Consider the following 19539-nt stretch of genomic DNA (forward strand, 5'->3'; position numbering starts at 1 on the left):
AATTTAATTTCTGATTTATTTGTCTTATACCACTTGATTTAAGATAATCAAGCAACTTTTCAGTAAAATGTAATGACTTGTTTGAGGCAATAAATCTTGAATATCTTGTTAATTTGTTTGACATCCTACTATAATCAATATTTCTAGTAGAAGTCTTAGTTCTAAAAAGTGAACGATCTTGTTTCTGGAAACAGACTAGCACTATTTGGAGGAAGTTCTAGTTAACTCACAGTACAAATGCATTTCACTACATCAAAACAGAACTTTGAAGTTAAACGTGCATTTCAGTATAATTTTTTTCTGAGACAAATCTTTTTGACAAAGCCACTTTCTTATTGTCTTAAAGTCACTTTTAAGAAAAACACATTTTATTTATGCTTTTGTGAAGATTAAACCATTCATTTATAAATTATAGCTTTTAAATTTTTATAATATTTGAAATATAACTTTTTTCTTACTTAAAACTCAAAATTTACTTTTATTTTTAGATATATATTAGTCCTTTCAAAATAAATACGCGTCATATCAACTAAAAATCCTCCAGTTGTAGCAGATGTACTTACATTAAAAATGCAGGAAAGTCAAAGACGAGATTTTATATTGTTTTGCCTTTGGTGCATTTTCATCCTTTTTATCCTTTTAATATAAAACATGACAGCATTGGTATAGAATTATTATTTTTTTTAATCTACAGATGTTAATGCGATTAGTTATATTTTAAGAATTTTGCCTTTGAAAACAGCACCAAGACACTTTTTTCCAGCAAAAAAAGAATACAGTACGTGCTTTAAGCTTATTTTAATAATAAACCACTGTGATGGCAGATTTAAACCTGAGCATTGTTCAGTTTTTTAACTAATATTAGTGTTGAAAAATCTAAACAGAAATAATTAAACTTAGCTAACTAACCCATTATTTTTGGGGGAAAAAACACATATATATATACTGTAATTTAACATTTCGAAGAGTACATTTTTTTTCTAGTGCACAATAATATTTGTTTAAGAAAGAAAAAAAAGGATCTAAACACATTTGTGAACAAAATGACAAAGATCAGTTCAAGAGTAGTAGCCCACAGAATAGAATAGAATAGAATAGAATAGAATAGAACTTTATTTATGCAGACAGTTTTCTGTTTTTCACACTTTTTTACAGTTGAAGTAAAAAATATGATCAACCTTCTTTAAATTCTATATATTCTTGTATAAAATGTAACTGGTCAAAGTGGGCTTTGACGTTATGAGTACATGCAACATGTAAAGTGCCAGAAAATTGTCATTACTTTACATTCTGTTACATTACATTGTCATTTTTAAAGTGCTTCATAGCTTGAGATCCAACCGCTGGTGGAGGTTTACCAAAGTTATAATTTTATGTGATTCCATCAGTCATATATATATTTGTTGGAATTTTGGCTTTTTCCTGGTTTTCCCCATTTCTTGGTGGCACAATGAGTACTAAAGGTTTTAAAATAGACTGTACCTCCATTAAATCTCAGGACTTAAATTGTTTGTTCTCCTTAAGGTTAATCCTCCTGAGAAACAATTTTTAAATGATCCTTTAGAGGGAAGGCATTAGATTTTGTTAAAAAATGTTAAAAACCAAATTCTCCAGTGCAGTGGTAATATCTTGGGTTTTTCTTGCTCAGAATCCAATATTAATAGTAAGCAGAGGGTGGAAAGGGCAAAAGAGGTTTAAAATCCTCCCTCTGTCTTCCCTTGTGGACAACTCCCTGTGTCTTAAATTTAGGAAGATCATTTATGGCCTTTTCGTCCTCATGAATATTTCATAAGTCTGCTCAGGGAGGAGATAATGAAACACCAGAAAGAATATGAACGGACAAAAAGTTTATTTTTTAAACATAAACCTCATCAGATAATTAAAAATACAGATAAAAACTTCCATCTCTGAGAGTAAATCTCATTTTTTGTTGTTTTATGAAATAAATTAAATGCACATGCATGTAATGGATAATTGTAATTGACAAGATTATAAATCAGGTCGCTCTGGTGTCAAATGTGGAGTTGTTTTAGAGAAATAAATCATTTTTCATCACAAACTTTTATTTGTCAAATGAACAAACTGAACACAAAGTGTTATTTCCATAGAACACAATCCATTTATTGGAACATTTTTTAAGATGATTTATGACCAACTGTCGTCATGGGTGTGTGTTCTGGCAGCGTTTGCCTTCGGAGTCTAGTACAATGTAAATTGAAGTGACTGTAATCAGGAACATGGACTAGATTAAAAGCTTTTTCATTGATTCCTGGGTTTCACAGTGGGACAATGAGAGAACTCCTTACGAAATACGAAAACAAACGACTCCCTCTGTAGTAATTTCAGTGATGCAATCCTTCTGTCCAAACAAGGGCGGACAAAACGACTTGATGAAAGTTCTACAACACACTGGCCTAGATCCAGAAACTTCTATCATTTATCTCACAACCTCGTGCCAAGATGGCTTAGACTAATGAGTCCTTCAGTATGCTCATCGTTAACTTGTAGGAGTCAAGGCCACTTACTCTATACATGTCTGTGATATGAGAACAGTGCAAGGCAGCACAAAAAAACCCAGTAAAATGAGCGAAAGTACTGTAATTCTGCTAATGGGATGGCAATAATATCCCGTTTTTGGGTCTACTGGATTTATGTTAAAACGTGTGCTTGTAATGGAATTTAAATTTGTCTAAATCTGCTATAAACTGTAGTAAGAAGCTTTGCATACTGCACGCTAGGAAATAAATGCTTGAAATCATTAAAAACCTCTCAGCATGCAACAAACTAGAATCATAAGCAGAGAAATAAATGCTCAGCCTGGTGGAGCTGTGTGGAGCTTTTGTTCTGCACAAACGCTAACTTGTAAAATCATTTTAGGGTGAATGGAGGAAAAGACAAAAATAGAAAGTTATGACTGTACAGGAAAGTAATGACTTTACCAAACAAAGAAACGGGGGAGCTGTCATAGTTTCCAAAATGTGTTGTAAAATTGCCACAAAGTACATCTTGCAGTTGAAATTTGATAAAGGCAGACCAGTTATAACTACAAATCAGTAATGAAAACTGTCCTCAGGTTTGTCCCACTCCAGTGGAAATTGTGTTTTGATTGTTTTAACTTGTTCTTGTGGCATTTTTATGAAGATGGAGGATCTATATAAAGAATATTAAGTCTAAAATTGCTGTCCTGAGTATTTCTTTATTCAAATTGTCGTGAATAAGGAGCAGACAGATTGTAGTTGTTGGGGAGAAATACATTAGGCGGGCCACAATTTTCCTGCTCCTCTCCATTCTTCCTAGAGGACCTGGCGGCAGACAACAAAATGGCGCCCAGTCATCATTCGTCCGAAAAGGAGCCGGAAGTTCACATCCCCTCCTTCAGTCAACAAATAACTGGCGGTTCCAACAGTTACATTTGTTCCGTTCGCACCAAACGTGATCTGTACAATAAATCCACATTCCCCTCTTTACCATGCGGCGAATTCGCTGCTCGCCGCCTGCCGCTCTCACTCCAGGACCATGAGAGTGGACAAGAGTGGATGATAGCTGCTTTCATGGACAGCAGCTCACTTGACCACAGTGCTTCTGCTGTGTTTCTGTGTCTCTATGACTAAATTTGAGATCTCACTGTCTCATATTAACCAGACTAAAATTAGTGGACTTTTTTTATCATTATTGTCTTGATGAAAATAAGAAAAATATCACCATTTCAAGAGCTCTGATCCGACAGCCCTCGCACCCCGCAGCAGCTGTCTGTCTGCTGCCATATAGAGCAAGCGAGGAAGCTCCACTGACTCCCAGGAGGCTGACTGGAGCCTCATTTCTACTGAGCGGTCCGGTATGGTGCAGTCCAGTATTTTGAGCATTTCCATTGCTAAATGAACAAGTACCGAACCGTACCTCTTGGGGCCCTCCATTGGTTGTAGGTCCATTGAAACTGTAACGGAACAGTCGGGCTATAGTCACCGTAGATACTCGTTGATTAGCAGAAAGTGATAAAGACAACAGAAAGCGCCAATATAGCGCTCATTTAAGCTAACGTTTGTTAGGATTCTGGGTTTTGTGGTTTCGATCCTCCCCAAATCTTCTTTCAAACAACATTAATTTTCTGAGTTTGTGATTTTAGAAAGAGCGATTTTGTATTTTTAACCTAACACATTAAAGCAGGGGTAGGGAACCCTGGTCCTTGAGAGCCACCTTCCTGCATGTTTTCCAATATACCCTGCTCTGGGATGTTCTTATTGGCTGGACACACCAGAACCAGGTAATTGTTTGAGTCCCTACTCATGACTGATTACCTGGTTCAGGTGTGTCCAGCTAATAAAAACATACCAGAGCAGGGTATATTGGAAAACATGCAGGAAGGTGACTCTCAAGGACGAGGGTTCCCACCGCTGCATCAAAGGTATTACCTGGCCAGTCTTTGATAACATTTGTTTTTAGGAAAACAAATATATTACCATTAAAAACTGTATCGCTAATTGTTATCGAACATTTTTTGTAAAAAGTAATCAATATTGGATTGAATTTTAAATGTGTGGTATCATTGGTCTTTAAGACAGAATATATCAATGAGGTTAGATTCAAACCCAAAGAAGGCTCACCTGAGCTCAACGGTGAATGGCTTGTCCACTTGTATGGTCCACTCACACCTGGCATTATTGGGGTAGCTCTCCAGTACCAAGTGTCCCTGCCTTTTACGGATCACCCCCCCACATTCTGCAAGACAGAGAAAGTCTGCTTTGAAGCTGTGCTTAGTTTCCGACTTCAGCTATAATCATCCTGAGCTGCTCAGTGTTTGTGTAAACCAAAGTCTTCGTGAGAGAACATAGACTGGGGGAGATGCCTCCACAGGCTTCTCCTGTTTTTAATTAAATGTAAAGACTCTATGTTTGCTTCTTGGGGTGGAATTTGCATACAAGAGCTCGACTAAGCTGCCACAGGTTACATATTAAGTTATTTTATGAGACTTTCAATGGTAGACGCAGACTTGTCATTCAGCTCCTTGTGGAAAACCCTCCGGGGCCCATGGCAGACGTCCAAGATGGCACAGTTGTCCCAGATGAAGACAGATCAGCGCAAAAGGAAAAGGCTGAACAGGGAAGTAAAAGGACTCACTCATGCAGTCTCCACCAGACCAGCCGGGGCGACACTCAGCACAGTATTGGCCATTGATGAAGAAGTCGTCGCGGGGACCCCACGTTCCGTTGTTGCACCGCCGACAGTTCTCAAAGATGCTGCAACCTGACAGACACACACACTTTACATGAAATCTTCACAAGATTCATCAGGTAACGTTGCATCTAAGGAGCTGCTTTGTGGTTGCTGCTAAACTCATTAAGCTCATCTTTCACCACAACAAAACATACGACTGCTTCCTGAAATAGAAATTTGTTGAAAAGGCTTCCTTTCAATGTGGATTTTCACTTTACAGACTGTCCCATCCCATCCAGCTCTGTGTCCCGTACCATGTCGCTTTGGATTTTTACCAACAGAAAAGCTAGCACAGATTCAAATATACCACTGTACGCAGTCACTGGAGGCCTTTTCTTCTTGTTTTTAAGAGTAAAAAAGTTATGTAAAGGCATCCATTTAATTTTGAACAGCTGCTTTTCCCTCATAAAAGAGAGAACAAGAACATTTTTATGTTGTGAAGAAAGCAAAAAAACACGAGTTGCACAAAGTATTTTCATGCTCGGAACAAAAATATGCAGCTTTCTCCATAAGTCATTCCCGAATCAAAGCTTTGCTTCTCACTGTGTGAATCCAAGAGGTTTCTGCCAGAAACTGAAGAGAGGAAGCTGGTGTGAAGCTGACCTAAAAACACTCTGATCAAACACTGCAAGTTGTTTTCACTTTAGCCTTCACACAGTTTGACTTAACGCAAGACGAACAGCTGTGCAGCTCATAAAAAACACTTGATCTTACAAACGCAACATGGCCGACGTTCAAGGGGGACTAGCTTCTCCTCATCAATTTTATGAGGTCAGGACTTAACAGAAGGGTTGTAATAAAAGCATGGGGCATTACCTGGGTGGATGATGCACGAGTCACACTCGTTGATGGCGTTGCGGCAGCACGGGACAGCGTAGCCCACCTGCGTTCCCTGGAGGGGGCACTTACAGCGGATCACATTGTATTCACAGCAGCCTCTGCACATCACGTTCCACTCTGGACCCGGACAGTGATACCTGTAATCTAAAGACCACAACAGGATCAGCTACTTTCAAGTAAATGACTACAATGGGGCTCAAATAGAAGAAAAAAGGAAGAAACAAAGTGGAAAAAGAGCCAGCCTAAAGATAGGAAAAGAACAATCATCTTTAGAAGAGAATCAATAGAAATATACATGTAAATTGTGTGATTTTTACTTAAAGTGTCATATGATAAGATCTACAAACAAGAACTTCCAGCATTCAAAACAGGGAAAACCTGGCAAAAAAACTAAATGTCAGATGGAATAAATTCAAATTGAATGGTATACAACCCAATAAGTACTTTGTTGTAAGCAATTAGTTTGTATTTTTTTAGTTTGTCTGTACCTAATTGTAGTTCATTTTGATTATAGTCCAAAAAAATAGTGTATTTAGTGGAAATGATTCATTTTAGGATAAAATGAGTATAGTGGATGAATCACTGTCTATCTGTCTCTCTATCTTTCTCTATATTCTCTCTACATCTTTGTCTCTCTATATTTCTCCATATCTCCCTATATATCTCTAAAAAGGGTACACACATTATTTCCACACAGTGGAAATACAATTAATTTAAGTTTGTTATTTGGAGTTTCATTCCAGGTGACCACCATGGATAATTAAGCAGACTGGAGCAAACGACTACAGAGATGCCAAATCTTCTATGACTGACATCATTTTGTTTGGTTTAAAGTGATTTGTTTTCTTTATGTTGGAGATTTGAATTATATGTTAGATAGGTTGGTAGTTTTGGGTAAAACATTTGTTTATTTGCTTCCTGGCTCCCCTTTGTGTGTCCACTCCTAAAAAAACTACACCGGTGATGGGGTTTTTGGATCAGTCCTGTCCCCTAAGCTTTGGTTATTTTTATTTTCTTTGGTTGGCCCAAGTTATTATTTTTGTGTGCAAATAAACCCCATTCAGTATTTAAAAAAACAAAAAGGAATAAGGCAACTTTATAATAAAACTACCTTTTTCCAGCTGACAATGAGAAAACAATTCTGTTCAAGTCTGCTCATCTTAATAAATTTGCACTTATACTCAGAACTTAATCTAATGATTTTGTTTTAAAAATTATGACAATTAATTCAGCTTTAATGTAAAACATAATTAAAATTGGACCAAAAATTAAAATCAAGCAATTTGAGCTTCTTTTTAAAATTCTTAAATCAAGTATTTCTATTGTCAAAAGTAAAAAAATATATATTTTAACTCATTTTAATGATAATATTCTTATTTCTAGATCCACAAAATTCTGGATAGTGCTGATTTGGAGAAAAGTGTAGAGCAAAGGTAAATTCAAAAAACTTAAAACATGAAAAAAATGGTTTTGAATGTCTGAAAAAAAATTGGTTTTAAATCTTTATTTTGAAATAGTTTGTTTGTAGTAGTGTGTAATAAGAATTAAGACAAAAACATCTATCATTTGATTAATCCTGTGTATTATTTTGCCAGAAAACATTGACATGTCTTAGCTAAATGGTACGGAAAACCCATTTAAGCCATTGACGTATTAGGATTGTACCTAAATGGTATGTTTGGTCTTGTTTTGCAAAGATCCTACTCTATAAAAGTAACGTTTAACTGGGAAACAGTGAATCAGAGACCTCTGAGCATGCAGGTCTGTATTATGCAACAGTGGAACTTAAACGCCAAAACAGACGAACTCAAATTCTCAAGTGGCAGATGTGGATGAAGAACTAACAGAGGCTGTAGTTGGAACTTGGCAACATATTGCACATCCTCCCACATAAGATGCATCACTCTTTTTTTTCTTTCACTTCTTTATCTGTAAAACAAAATTTGCACAGTACCAGCTCTTTTTGTTCCTGGTGCGTATTTTATGAGGCCAAAAAGTTATTACATAAGCAAAACTGGAAGAGATAAATCCTAAATGTTGATGATCAGCATGAGAGACGCATATATATCTTGGAATGTTGTGAATCCTTCCTGCTGCTCGTCCACAGAAATGATATAATCTGTAATAGATTCCAGTTAAGCTAAAGCGGTATCTACACATCCATAGTATTTCTGTGGGATACATATTCAGTCATAAATCCACCTCAAAGAGATTGATGTTTTTGGGTTAATAATGGATGTCATAATGGAGAGCTCATGAGCAACATAACTTATGGACTCAAAAGTCTGTTTGTCAAAGATGTGTCATTTCAAATTTTGTAATCCACTTTACATGGTTCTGTTGCACAATATTCACACACCAGTAAGAATTTCGTGTGGCGAGAATAAAACAAAGTCGAACCTCATATTTCATTTACATTTTTTCTCACCAAAACAAAGCAGATGTTTTCATGCATCCTCCCAGCTTTCATCGTTGCTTTATTCTCTCGTTCTACTCAGAAAAAATACACACTGTTTTAATTCTTCATTTGCTTTTTTATTTTTTTTGTATTTGTGTTTGTAAACAATTTTTTTCATTTTTGATGAGAACCACACATTCATGCTTGTTGTTGTGTGGGTTTAAAAGAATATTTGCATGAAGAGAGATTAGAAAACAGGCTCTTTATATGGTGTTTGTTTGTCATTTTGAATTGTTGTGAGTCCCTCTGTTTGTAAAAAGTTGTGTGGCTGAATTTATATGAGTAATTAAGTAATTTATTCTATTTTTTTTAACATTTTTACCATTTTCTCGTATTATATATAACGTGCATGCATATGAAATAAATAGGAGCTGATGGCTTAGTTGGTTGCATCAGGGTTAGCACGTGGGAACCATTGTGGATCCTTAGCCAAGACCCTTCATACCTAACTATGTAGCCTCAAGGGGGCCCGGGTCTGGGTTGTGTCAAGAAAGGCATAAAACTCTCAGCCGAATCAAATGTGCGGACCAGTGAAAGCTTATTCGCTGTGGTGACCCTTGAGGTGATTTGTCGAAAGGTGAATTACATCTATGAAATAAGTGTACTGTGGGGGGGAGGGGGACACAAGATGAGGAACTTGTTAGCAAAATAAATGAAATATTTACATCTTTGGGCTCAATGGAAATATGAGACACATAAAATTATTAGCAAAAATAAATAAATAAATAAAATTTCATTTTTTTGGTTTTTTTAAAACTTTTTGTGAAAGAAATTAAATATGCTGAATAGAATTTAATTTATGGGAAAACAAACATTTCTGTGCCTACATTTAAAGTGCAGTTTAGCTAAAGGCACACTTTAATCTTAGCCTCTATACTAGTAGGGTGGTAAATTGCCTCTATTGGTTCTAAAATAATTTTAGGTTACAAGTCTATTAGTTACAGTTCTAATGTTTTTTCTCCTAAGACTTTTAGATATTTTTGTAATAAAAACTGTTTATGTGCCGTTACTGTTTAGCCAGTAGAGGGCAGTGTCGCGGAAGTTATCGCTGGACTATTTTTTTTTTTTTTTTTTTTTCGCTGGACATTTACTTTGAAAAAATGCGAGGCAGTCGACTTCCTGTTTAGCTTTCCGACTTCATCTGCGTGAAAGAAACACTTTTCATGAAGTTTTAAGGTAATTTACACATAACATGTAAACCTATCTGTTATTATTACTTTGTTGGAGTTATTTGTAGGCATTTCAGAATGATTATGTATTTTTACATAGATTACACAGAGGACGGGGTTGTGAGTCGTGGTGGTGAGGAAGCCATGACAGTTGTGTAGCGTGTAAGAAAATGGCGCCATTTCCAGTGTTCCTGAGTGTGAAAAACAGTTTGAATATTTATTTGTAACTTTTCCTGTGATTATTTAATGACTTTTAGGTTAATTTCTCTGTGGTTAGAGTCCACTGCCATATTTAATTTTTCTATATTTAATATTTTTGTATGTTCAAATCATTTGCCAAAATACATCAACCAGTTGCCAAAGAACAACATTTTATTTTTTGTTTACCTACAGAGAACAAGTCTGTGACCATTTTTGATTGTGCTTTAAAAACAAATTGCTGTCTAAAACTCCAGTTATTGTGTCCTGTGAGGCAACATCATTTCTCCAAGCTACACTTAGTTTGGTTTATTTGCTCAAACAAACACTTGATTACTCAAAACTCTAGTGAGGGCAGGTCAAACTGTCGAGTGTGATCTCATAAAGATGGATGGTGCCTCGAGAGGCGGTTTGGGTTTCATTTAACAAGCAGAATGTAGAATCTGATATGACTTTTTTTACTTTAACTGTTACAAAGATGTATTATTCAAATCAGTGTTTTTGTTTTTTCAGTAAGTGTGCCGTGATAGGTACACTAGTGTGCTGGGAGAGATTGTGCTGTGGGAAATAATTCAATTTATTCTGAAACAGACGATGGAATTGTATACATTTTACATTTGTGGTGTGCCTTGTGATTTTATTCTAGGAAAACATGTATCTTCACTCATAAAAGATTAAAATACAATCTGATTTAAAGGCCCATAGAATCTTATGAGCTATTTTAAAGGTGTTCCAAATAAGATTTTGATTGTTAGAATAGTGGCAGGAATTCATTAGAAATTCACCTCTGAGTTGGTGGGCGGGACCATTTGTGCGGAGCAACCCCCTTTCCCATCACCCATAACTCAGAGCTAACTGTTTGCACCTGGAAATACTCCGAAATTCAATTTAGAGCCTAATTTTCTTTACATTAACGTCTTCTGTCATGACCCAAAAATTGCCACAAGAACTTGTTAAAAACACACAAAAAATAATTTTCTTCAAGGTAAACATCAGATCCCCTGATCCTTATATCATATGGAGAAAAACTCAGAACATCTCTATTATTATAAGGATTTAAACTATGAAACAAAAACCCATCCTACTGTAATTTTTAATCTGTTTTGGTCTGGTTTGCTTTTCCAACATTCATCAAAGATGTTGCTGGAAACACTGGAGCTTGATGAAGGATGAAGTCAAACTTTTAAAAGAAATTATTTGAATAAGCTTCTGGGTTTTCAGCTGTTACTAGGTAAATATTTTCATATGATGTTTTTACAACTACAATCAGTGACCTTCAAGAATGCGATATAAAAACAGTGTGCGGTGGATATGTCACTTGAATAAACATCATTACTGTTTCCTGCAATTAAAAATTTGAGGCATCATGGCAGAATCAGATTGAATTTTACATTTTTTTTTCCATCCTGTAAGATACAAAACAAACAGTTCCTCCAGTCCAAGACTGACGGAGTTAGTTGCTGACCTCCAAATCTGTTGATAAAGCTGTTATGTTTCTCCTTGGAAGCAGGACGCCAAGGTTTCTCCCTCAAGAGTTGTCCAAAGACTGGAATGCCTTTTTATTTTTCTGAACGGCTATCCCCCTGAGCTGAACAGCGAGGTGATGTTCGGCGTTGTTGTCTCACAGCAAGAGCGGCGCTGACTGGAATCTCTCGCGTGGGCTTTTACTTTTTGTTTATGGAGCTTTAATGTTCTCCCCGTGTGGGTGTCCCAGCTTCCTCCCGGAAGTGTGCAGACACTATGGAACATAGTTTCATGCTTATTTGTCCTTTTTGTGTCTCTGAACTGAACTTTCTACCAATGTCAGCTGAGACCCACTTCCTTGCCACTGAGAAACAAAAAAAAGAAGCTATTTTGTCTCTTTGGTACTTTATTTAATTTTCATATAATGTTTTTTTTTCAGCACATATCTTTAAGACACTAAGTTTACAAGCTCGTAGAAACTTGTCAATTCAACACCTGCAAACTGAACAGTTACAACTCACAGCTGTTTTGGAAGGTGTTAACAGGTAGAAAATACTTGAGCAAAACTATTATTTTGAGACAAAGTATTTTCATCTGCCTGCTTCACGTCTGTGAGAGGTGATCCTAGTGTGTTTTGTTGTTTTTTTTCAAAGAAGCGCTGTAACTAAGTATTTTACACAAACACAGACTCTGAAACAAATAACTTAAAAACCCACAGAGGGCTACAATTTGACCAAGAATTGTAATTTTGCTGCTCTGCCTCTGGCTCAAGGCCTTTAATCATAAAGTACAGATACAGACAGTTGTGTCAGAGCTGTCATAGCTATCACATCACTTTGTATCTCCATTGTGCCTCAGATTTTTATGCATTACATGCGAGTCATGGCCTCTGCAGTCTTTTCTGAAGCTACGTTAATACAGCCCTTGGCAATCAAGTGACCTCTTTCATTGAAAAGTCTACGTAAAAAACGCGTGTTTCGGGCTTCTGCATTTGAAACTTTCATAACTTTTAGGTCAATTTTCTGGCTCTACACACAAAACATGCAGGTCAAACTTTAACCAATCAGTGGCTCAGATTTGGTGGTGACTATATGGGGTCTATCATAATTCACAAAAGTTCCAACCCTCTGAAAATTGATCAAGGCGAATAAATAAATAAAGGGTAAAGGCCCAATTCAAATTCGTCCCTTCTCCCTACGCCTACATTTAGTCCTCTCAACGAAGAGTTATGGAAAAACAGTGTCTCCGAATCCGGACGCCACTTCCACTCGATTTCTTCAGGCACGGAGATTCCAGAACTCAAATAGACATAACAGCAGAGGTTTTATAACTTTAAAAAGGTCAAGCTAAAACAAAAAAATCATAACTTACTTTTAAATATAAACTTTTGCTGACCCATGTAAAGATAAGCGCCTTTCCTCCGTAGCACAGCGCGACAAAGAACCCCTCTGTGACGGGGGGCTCTGTATCCCTCCGCGATTAGGGTTGCCCCTTAAAAATATTTTTGACAACCCTTGAACTAAAAATGCCCCTACAAATGGAGGGATAGAATTCAGATTTGGCCAAAGTCCCATTAGTTGTCATGTGTCTAGATGTGTGAAATTTGTACTCCGCATTTGACCCATCCCCTGAGAGGGAACGGCGAGCTGCAAACGTAGCCGTGCTTGGAAACCAATTGGTGGTTTAACCCCCAAATCCAACCCTTTCATGCTAAGTGTGAAGGAAAGAGGTGCTGAGTCCAATTTTTGGAATCTTTGGACTCGGCCTGGGTTTGAACTCATGACCTCCCAATCGCAGAGCGGACACTCTACCACAAGGCCACTGAGCTGGCAGATCCCCAGGTACAGTAAATACGGTTGTACACAGTTGGAATTATAGCATCAAGGCCAAATCCGAATTGTTACCCTACCCCTCAGGTTCCTCCCTATTGCTCCAGTTGTAGCTATTGAGGCTGCAGTGGTGTCTGAATGTGTTTTTAAGGAGGAGCTGTAGCAACTTAAGGCTTGCTATCGTTCTACTAGTAGAAAGATCCACGTTGGACTTGTGGGCGGAGGAGAGATGTATTTCTTCACGTGGGTGTGCTCTGAAGCTCATTTACATTGAAATGTGTTCTATTAACCCTCGTGCTTTCTTACAGGGTCCAGATGACCCCACCCTTACATTGAGGTGTTAGCCCTTCCATGACAAAGGTGGACAAGGCTTCATGTCTGTCATTGGACACCAGTAAAGATCAACAATCATTAAAAAAAAAGTTCAATGCACTGTCTTGTGGGGTCCAGGTGACCCCACTTTTAATATAAACAAACCTAGGAGAGCGGAGGGGTTAATCAATGTGGCACTCGTATAACTTTTTTAAAGTTATCAAATCAATATTGTTATGTATTTCAGAGAGCTAACGTAGATGACCGTTGACTATGGTTGACGTAACCATGCGCTTGTGACATTTGAATCTAAAGACGATATTGTTTTCCTTTTTTTTTTTCAGTTGGAGGGATAAATGTAGGGATAGGAAGAAGCCGTAGGGTTAGGGAAGCAAATCAGATTCCGTCCAAGTCTCTCATAAATCAGAATAGAGCCGAGAAAAGAAAACTAAATCAAGACTGGCTCGATTTGCACTGCTTAGACATTTTGCACCAAGCCTCTTCCAACTGTAGGTCGTGAACATGCGCTAATAAACAGTGAAAAAAGTAGAAGAAGCCCCTCCCTACTTGTTCAATGTGAACTATGGGCTAAAACCACATTCAAGAACCTGAATTAAGCGTGTTCTTAGCATGCCTGTCCATTACGTAAGAGAGCAAATATTCTGTGATTGTCAGATTTGATGATGGCACCAAGAAATAGAGATGCATTAGGACTTTCTCCTTTTTTTCTTTTTAATAAGAGAGCAGATATCTGTCTCCTCCTCTGCAAGTGATATCTGCGATGCACATTCCAGATGCTCTGCTTTTAAAAGTCAGCATGTATGTCAAGAGGCCGTGTCTATAAAACAGTGATGACTAAAGATGTATATTACGCGGTGAAGCTCTGCCAACAATGTTAGAAGAGGAGGTTTTGAGGGAACTCTTTCAGTGCCGCACACATCTAATGTGAATCAGAAGACCTCTAGCAGAAAGATCAAGTGACATCTGTGACCCTGCTGCGTCTCTGAGGAGCCGCTTCATGAAAAGACGCTGGTGGGATTCCTCTGGGTTTTTCTTCAAGCTAGAAGAAATTATAAAGGTTAGAGGAAGTAATGTGTTGAAAATGTGTTGCAGGTGTCACACTTGACCTGAGAGGTCACATTCGTTGTTTTTTTGGAACCTGCTTCTTCCGCTCAAACCTTGAATTCAAAATCCCGTCTAAGGTCATTCCAAAATAGACATACGTCTATTAGAGTTTAACAGAGGTCTTTTATAGTTTGAAAAATCCAACTCTTCCTGTTGTAAGTTTGAGTTAAGAGACGACTTTGTGAGAAAAACATTGGCAGAGGCACAAAAGTGGCCTCAGGACCATCAAATTTGGCTCAACAACATTACCTGCTCAAGACAGTGTAGTAGTGATCTGGTAGATAACTGTCTGAATTCTGTAAAAGCTAATAAGAGCTGTCTTTGTGTTTCCTTTCTTATCGCCTGCAGCTCAGGATACAAGACAAACCTTTACAAAGAGAGAGATCCTCCCTACTGGGCTTTTCAGAGAGCAGCTGACCACTTAAGACATGTCCATCTGAGATATATTTAATTACTTCAGAGGCATGCTGGGAATTCATGCAGGAATATTTGAGGGAGCAACTGTTTTAAATATGGCGACCCTCTTTGCTGTTGATTTTTTTTTTATTTCATGTTTCTGTTTTGTTATTCATGGGATTTCAGTGTTGTGTTTCCAGAGACTGTATGCCTGACCCGGGGCAAGCGTCCCGGGGTCTGTTTGGGAAAACCTTGGTGTCAACAGAGATAACCCACATCAGCAGCACCTCAGCTGTCTTTTGTGAAGTCCACATGGGTTCCACCGCATTGCTATCTTTAACCCTCGTGGCATTTTCTATTCACGTCAGGGAAAAAGAAAACCCCACGCCACATTGCAAACACACAGACCGAATAAAATGTACAAAACAGACATGAACGATGGATGGAAAAGGGAAAAAAACATTTCATCTTTGTTTTTTAAATTCTTAAGCATATTTCAATTTGTAATAAAATGTCTTGAATAATTTTTTTAAGCACAAAATAAGCACGAGTTATAGATAGACAAGAAAACAAAGTGCTCGAAAAAGACTTGGTAGAAGAAAAATGTTGTATGTTCCCACCCCTTTTTACAACACCTTATATTGTGCATATATGCCTTTATATAGCCATATGACACCTATGCAAAAGAGACATTTACTCATTTTTTTGTTATTAATCATCTAAAGTTCTGTCAGTGACAACTTGTGTTTTTTTAATACATGTAAACTTTTGCTCTGTCCTAAACCCTCATCCCACGCATTTCGTAAATCCACAAATTGATGAGAAAAGTTGAACCAAATCGTGCAGAAAGACCGGCATTACTTTATTCAGTTAAAGTCCAGTTATGTTTTGATCTATTTTAAAAGCATTCTCAGCGGTTTTTTAGCTATGGTTATGACATTTTTAGACAAAACTTGTCCTTTGCTAGGACATAGTTTCTGCAGAGCTCATCAGAAATTTGTCCCCAATTTCGGAAGGGATTGATGGCAAGTCCGCCCTCACTTCCCATCACCTATGATGATGCCAGCTCAGACAAGGAAAACAAAGACATACATGGATCTATTTGTCTGCAAGTGGATGCATCAGAATGGAGTTCAGCAGGGATTTAGCTTGAGATTGTAATTTCTTAAATGTTTTTTGAAACTTAATTTTATGTCTGCTCCTGGTTCATAAAAATTTGAATCAAGAAATACAAAAAAATTTGATTTTAAGTGTAATTTTCTTTATATTGTCCTTAATCCTGCCACAAGAACATATTAAAACACCACTTTCCTCGTAGACAGTATTAAAACAGTTTCTGCAAAGAGGCCATATTTACCATAATTAGGAAACAATCTGAGTCCAAAAAGTGACAGTATTTACACACTCCCAAATAAATAGTTTCCTTCTGACAAAATAAAGCTTAGGTTACATGGATAGATCATGGAAACAACGTTTTTTTAAACAGCTGGGAGTGCTGGGCATTTACTGTATGAGAGGTCTCTCACTCACTGCCCACAACAGCTGTCTGGTATTCTGAGGTCAGAGTTATTTAGCTATCGTGGAAAATGAACCCCCCCCCCAGGAGAGCCATGTCGTCACCGCATGTCTGAACACATCCAGATCCCTAAACGCTGAATCCCGTCACCATCCACTACATTACTTCCAACTATTTGCTGGAAACCACAAACTAAAGCAAATACTTTGTTAATTTATTAACTGCTGTGAGGAATGGGATGTCTTCAGTGAGCCCAGACTTATGATGTACTTTTTCCTAAATAAGAGATCACGCTCTTGATAGCGAACCCAAACATTTCTACCAGTGCTTTTTCTTTTCATTCAAACATCATTTTTCAGTCTTTCTCCCAGAGCATAAAGAAAACGTATGTTTGAGATTTTTCTAAACACGCCATGAGGGCAAAAACAGGGATCACTGCTAAACAAGACCTTTCAACAGGCAGAAGAAATTGAAAAAACTAAAATATTTGTATAAAAAAAACATGTACAAAAACTGCATATAAACACTGAAGCTATTTTGAACCAAATTCAGCTGATTACAAAACAAGGCTTGCAGGGAGTGACTCAGCTTGACAGCATTTTTGCCAATGAAAAATCCCAGTCAAGCCCCCAAAAACATCAGCCCTTCACCACATCCACCAGGCTTACAAATCAGAGGTGTTGTGTTTCTACACAGGAAGCATCTGAAGCAGGAATCAGACAGGCTCAAACTACAAGTCTTAGATATGATGTTTGCCAGCATGATTGTGATTCATGTCTTCCAACAGCTCAAGTGACCGCTGTAAACAGGCAGAATCAATCTTTCAGCATACTCCAGCATTTAAAGAGAAAGGGAGCGTGTGCCAAGATTTGACAGCCCCATTAGCCTGAATTCGCCCCCAGGAATGTGTGGAAACATCCAACAGTTGTTTGTTCTGGATTTTTTTAAGCAAAGAAACAATGTCTGTATAATAAAGAACATAAGCTATTTTATTTTGATGGAAAACTCTGTTTCATCACAGAAACGAAAAAAAAAATAGAAACAAGTTGTTTTAATTTAGTAAGTTTGAATCTCTGAGTGTTGTTTTCCACCAGGATAGAACAGAGTGCTGATGCTGGCTTCTTAAGAACAAAGAGCCAACAATCCTGTCAACCACAGAGACTGGAAGAGGGAAACAAGCAAGTGCAGGACGAGTAAAGTTGCTGCAGCGCTCTTACCGTAAGGCCAGGCCGTTCCTAAGGGCAAGGAGATGAAAAAAAGGAGGCAGACGAAGAGGAGCCAGCCCTCTTCCCCAGAGATAAAAGTGTTGGTCCATGGGTTGGTGCGGTTGCCCCCGTGGGTTTGCCCCAGATGCAGTCCCCGTCCTGCAGGCAGCATGCTGCAGTCTAGACCTCTATTTACTTTCTGAACTCAGCTGACATCACCTTCTCTCTGCCCTTCATTTCTTCCCTCCCCCTCACTTCATTTCTCTTTCTCTCTCACTGTCTTCTCCCTCAGCTTCTCCCCTTTTTCTCTGCTCTTTGGCTTCAGGTTACAGCCCAGCCTTAAAAAAAAAAAAAAAAGTTCCTCACGCAGAGGTCTCCCAAAATCTCCACTCGAGCAGCAGCAACGTCACTGCTTGTGAATGAAAAGCAAGCGCCAGTGTTTTGTGCATTACTGGCTGTAATGGCACACACATGCACCGAGAGGGGAGGTGTGCAAAAGCCAGAAAGCTCTCAGTCATAACCAGGTATGTTGTAGGCTTCGCTGCTCATGAGCTCACATCTACAAAGCAGTGATGTCAGTGTCATTCATGTTGACACAAGTGCAGAAACATCTGTAAGTGTCTCAGAAAGATGCATGTTTTTTTTCTTCCCGATGCCCCCTCTGCTGGGGGCAAACAGAAAAGACAGAACTAAATATGATGTCCCACTCTGATGAAAATTGTGTTTTTGGTGTTTTCAGTGTGTTCCTGTGATGATGGAGGACATTTACTAAGAAAATTAAGCTTGAAATCACATTTTTTGTGTATTTCTTTCATTGTTGTTAATCAGGAGCAGAGGAAAAATGCAGTTTGATAAAATTGGATTTGTTTAATCATCTGCCTCTCTCTGATGCATCCACTTGTAGACAAATAGATCCATGTGCGTCTTTTTTTTCCTCATCCGAGTTGGGGTCTGGGCTGGATACCTCCAATATTGCTGTCCATTTTTGTTGCACCAGTAATAGGTTTTGGGCATATAAGCTACCAAGAGTGTAGAGGGCCCTGTTATGGATGAAGTGAAGGCGAATTTAAGATGAACTACTGCCATTCTGCAGAAACTATGTTCAAGAAAATGACAAAGCTTTTTGGCTAAAGATGGCATAATCCTGATTAAAAGACCACTGGGAACGCTTTTACAATCAATCAAAAGATGAACTGAGTGGGTCTTAACTGAACTTATCTTTACAAATATAAGGGTTTATGAATTATAGTGGGTAAAAGGGATGCAAATTCACAAGATTTTCTAGAGAATGAAGTGTTTAGGCGAGTCCTCTTAATGTCCCTGAAAACAGAAAAAAGTCATTCTTATTTGTGATTACACCAATCTTCTGAGTAAGAAAAGTAATCTGTGAAAAGGATTTGAGCAAAGTAGGTTGTAAAAAGGGAACCCAATTGGTCTTGTGAAGGTTTTGATTATTAAAATTCTGGTAATCTGTTTTTCAGTACAAAATGAACTTCCTGTTTACTGACCCTTTAAAATTTGAACATCCTGCCAAACTTGCTGTCTGTTTTCCCAGCAATTCTAAGCCCTCCAGCATGAAGAATGACAGGTAAGCTAACCTATCAGAGGTCAACAGAGATGTGAAGAACAGAAAAGTGGGTTCAAATAAGCTGCTGGGGTACAAAACTCCTTTTAATGTGGTAAACATGAACAGAGCTTTGAACATTTCTGCTATGCATTGTTAAAGTCAATGACATAAAGTTCCTAAAAGTCCTCCGACTCCACTGAAATAACATGGCAGCTGTAGTTTGATGACAGAACTTTCAGAGGGATCTTT

At 37.9% G+C, this 19539-nt stretch overlaps 1 protein-coding gene across 1 annotated transcript in view; it reads right to left on the bottom strand.

Annotated features, from left to right (window-relative positions):
- The window catches only part of LOC112152471 (inactive serine protease PAMR1), a 30339-nt gene extending 12151 nt beyond the window's left edge, over nucleotides 1–18188 (bottom strand). The window contains exons 1-4 of the mRNA XM_024282077.2: nucleotides 17736–18188; nucleotides 6028–6195; nucleotides 5116–5241; nucleotides 4602–4716 (exon numbers count right to left, since the gene is read on the bottom strand). Coding sequence (XP_024137845.1) covers nucleotides 4602–4716; nucleotides 5116–5241; nucleotides 6028–6195; nucleotides 17736–17895 — 569 coding nt within the window. The 5' untranslated portion in view covers nucleotides 17896–18188. The remainder of the gene's footprint in view (nucleotides 1–4601; nucleotides 4717–5115; nucleotides 5242–6027; nucleotides 6196–17735) is intronic.
- Between the last annotated feature and the right edge of the window lie 1351 nt (nucleotides 18189–19539).

Source organism: Oryzias melastigma, linkage group LG6 (assembly GCF_002922805.2).
Source record: "Oryzias melastigma strain HK-1 linkage group LG6, ASM292280v2, whole genome shotgun sequence".
Lineage (NCBI taxonomy): Eukaryota > Metazoa > Chordata > Actinopteri > Beloniformes > Adrianichthyidae > Oryzias > Oryzias melastigma.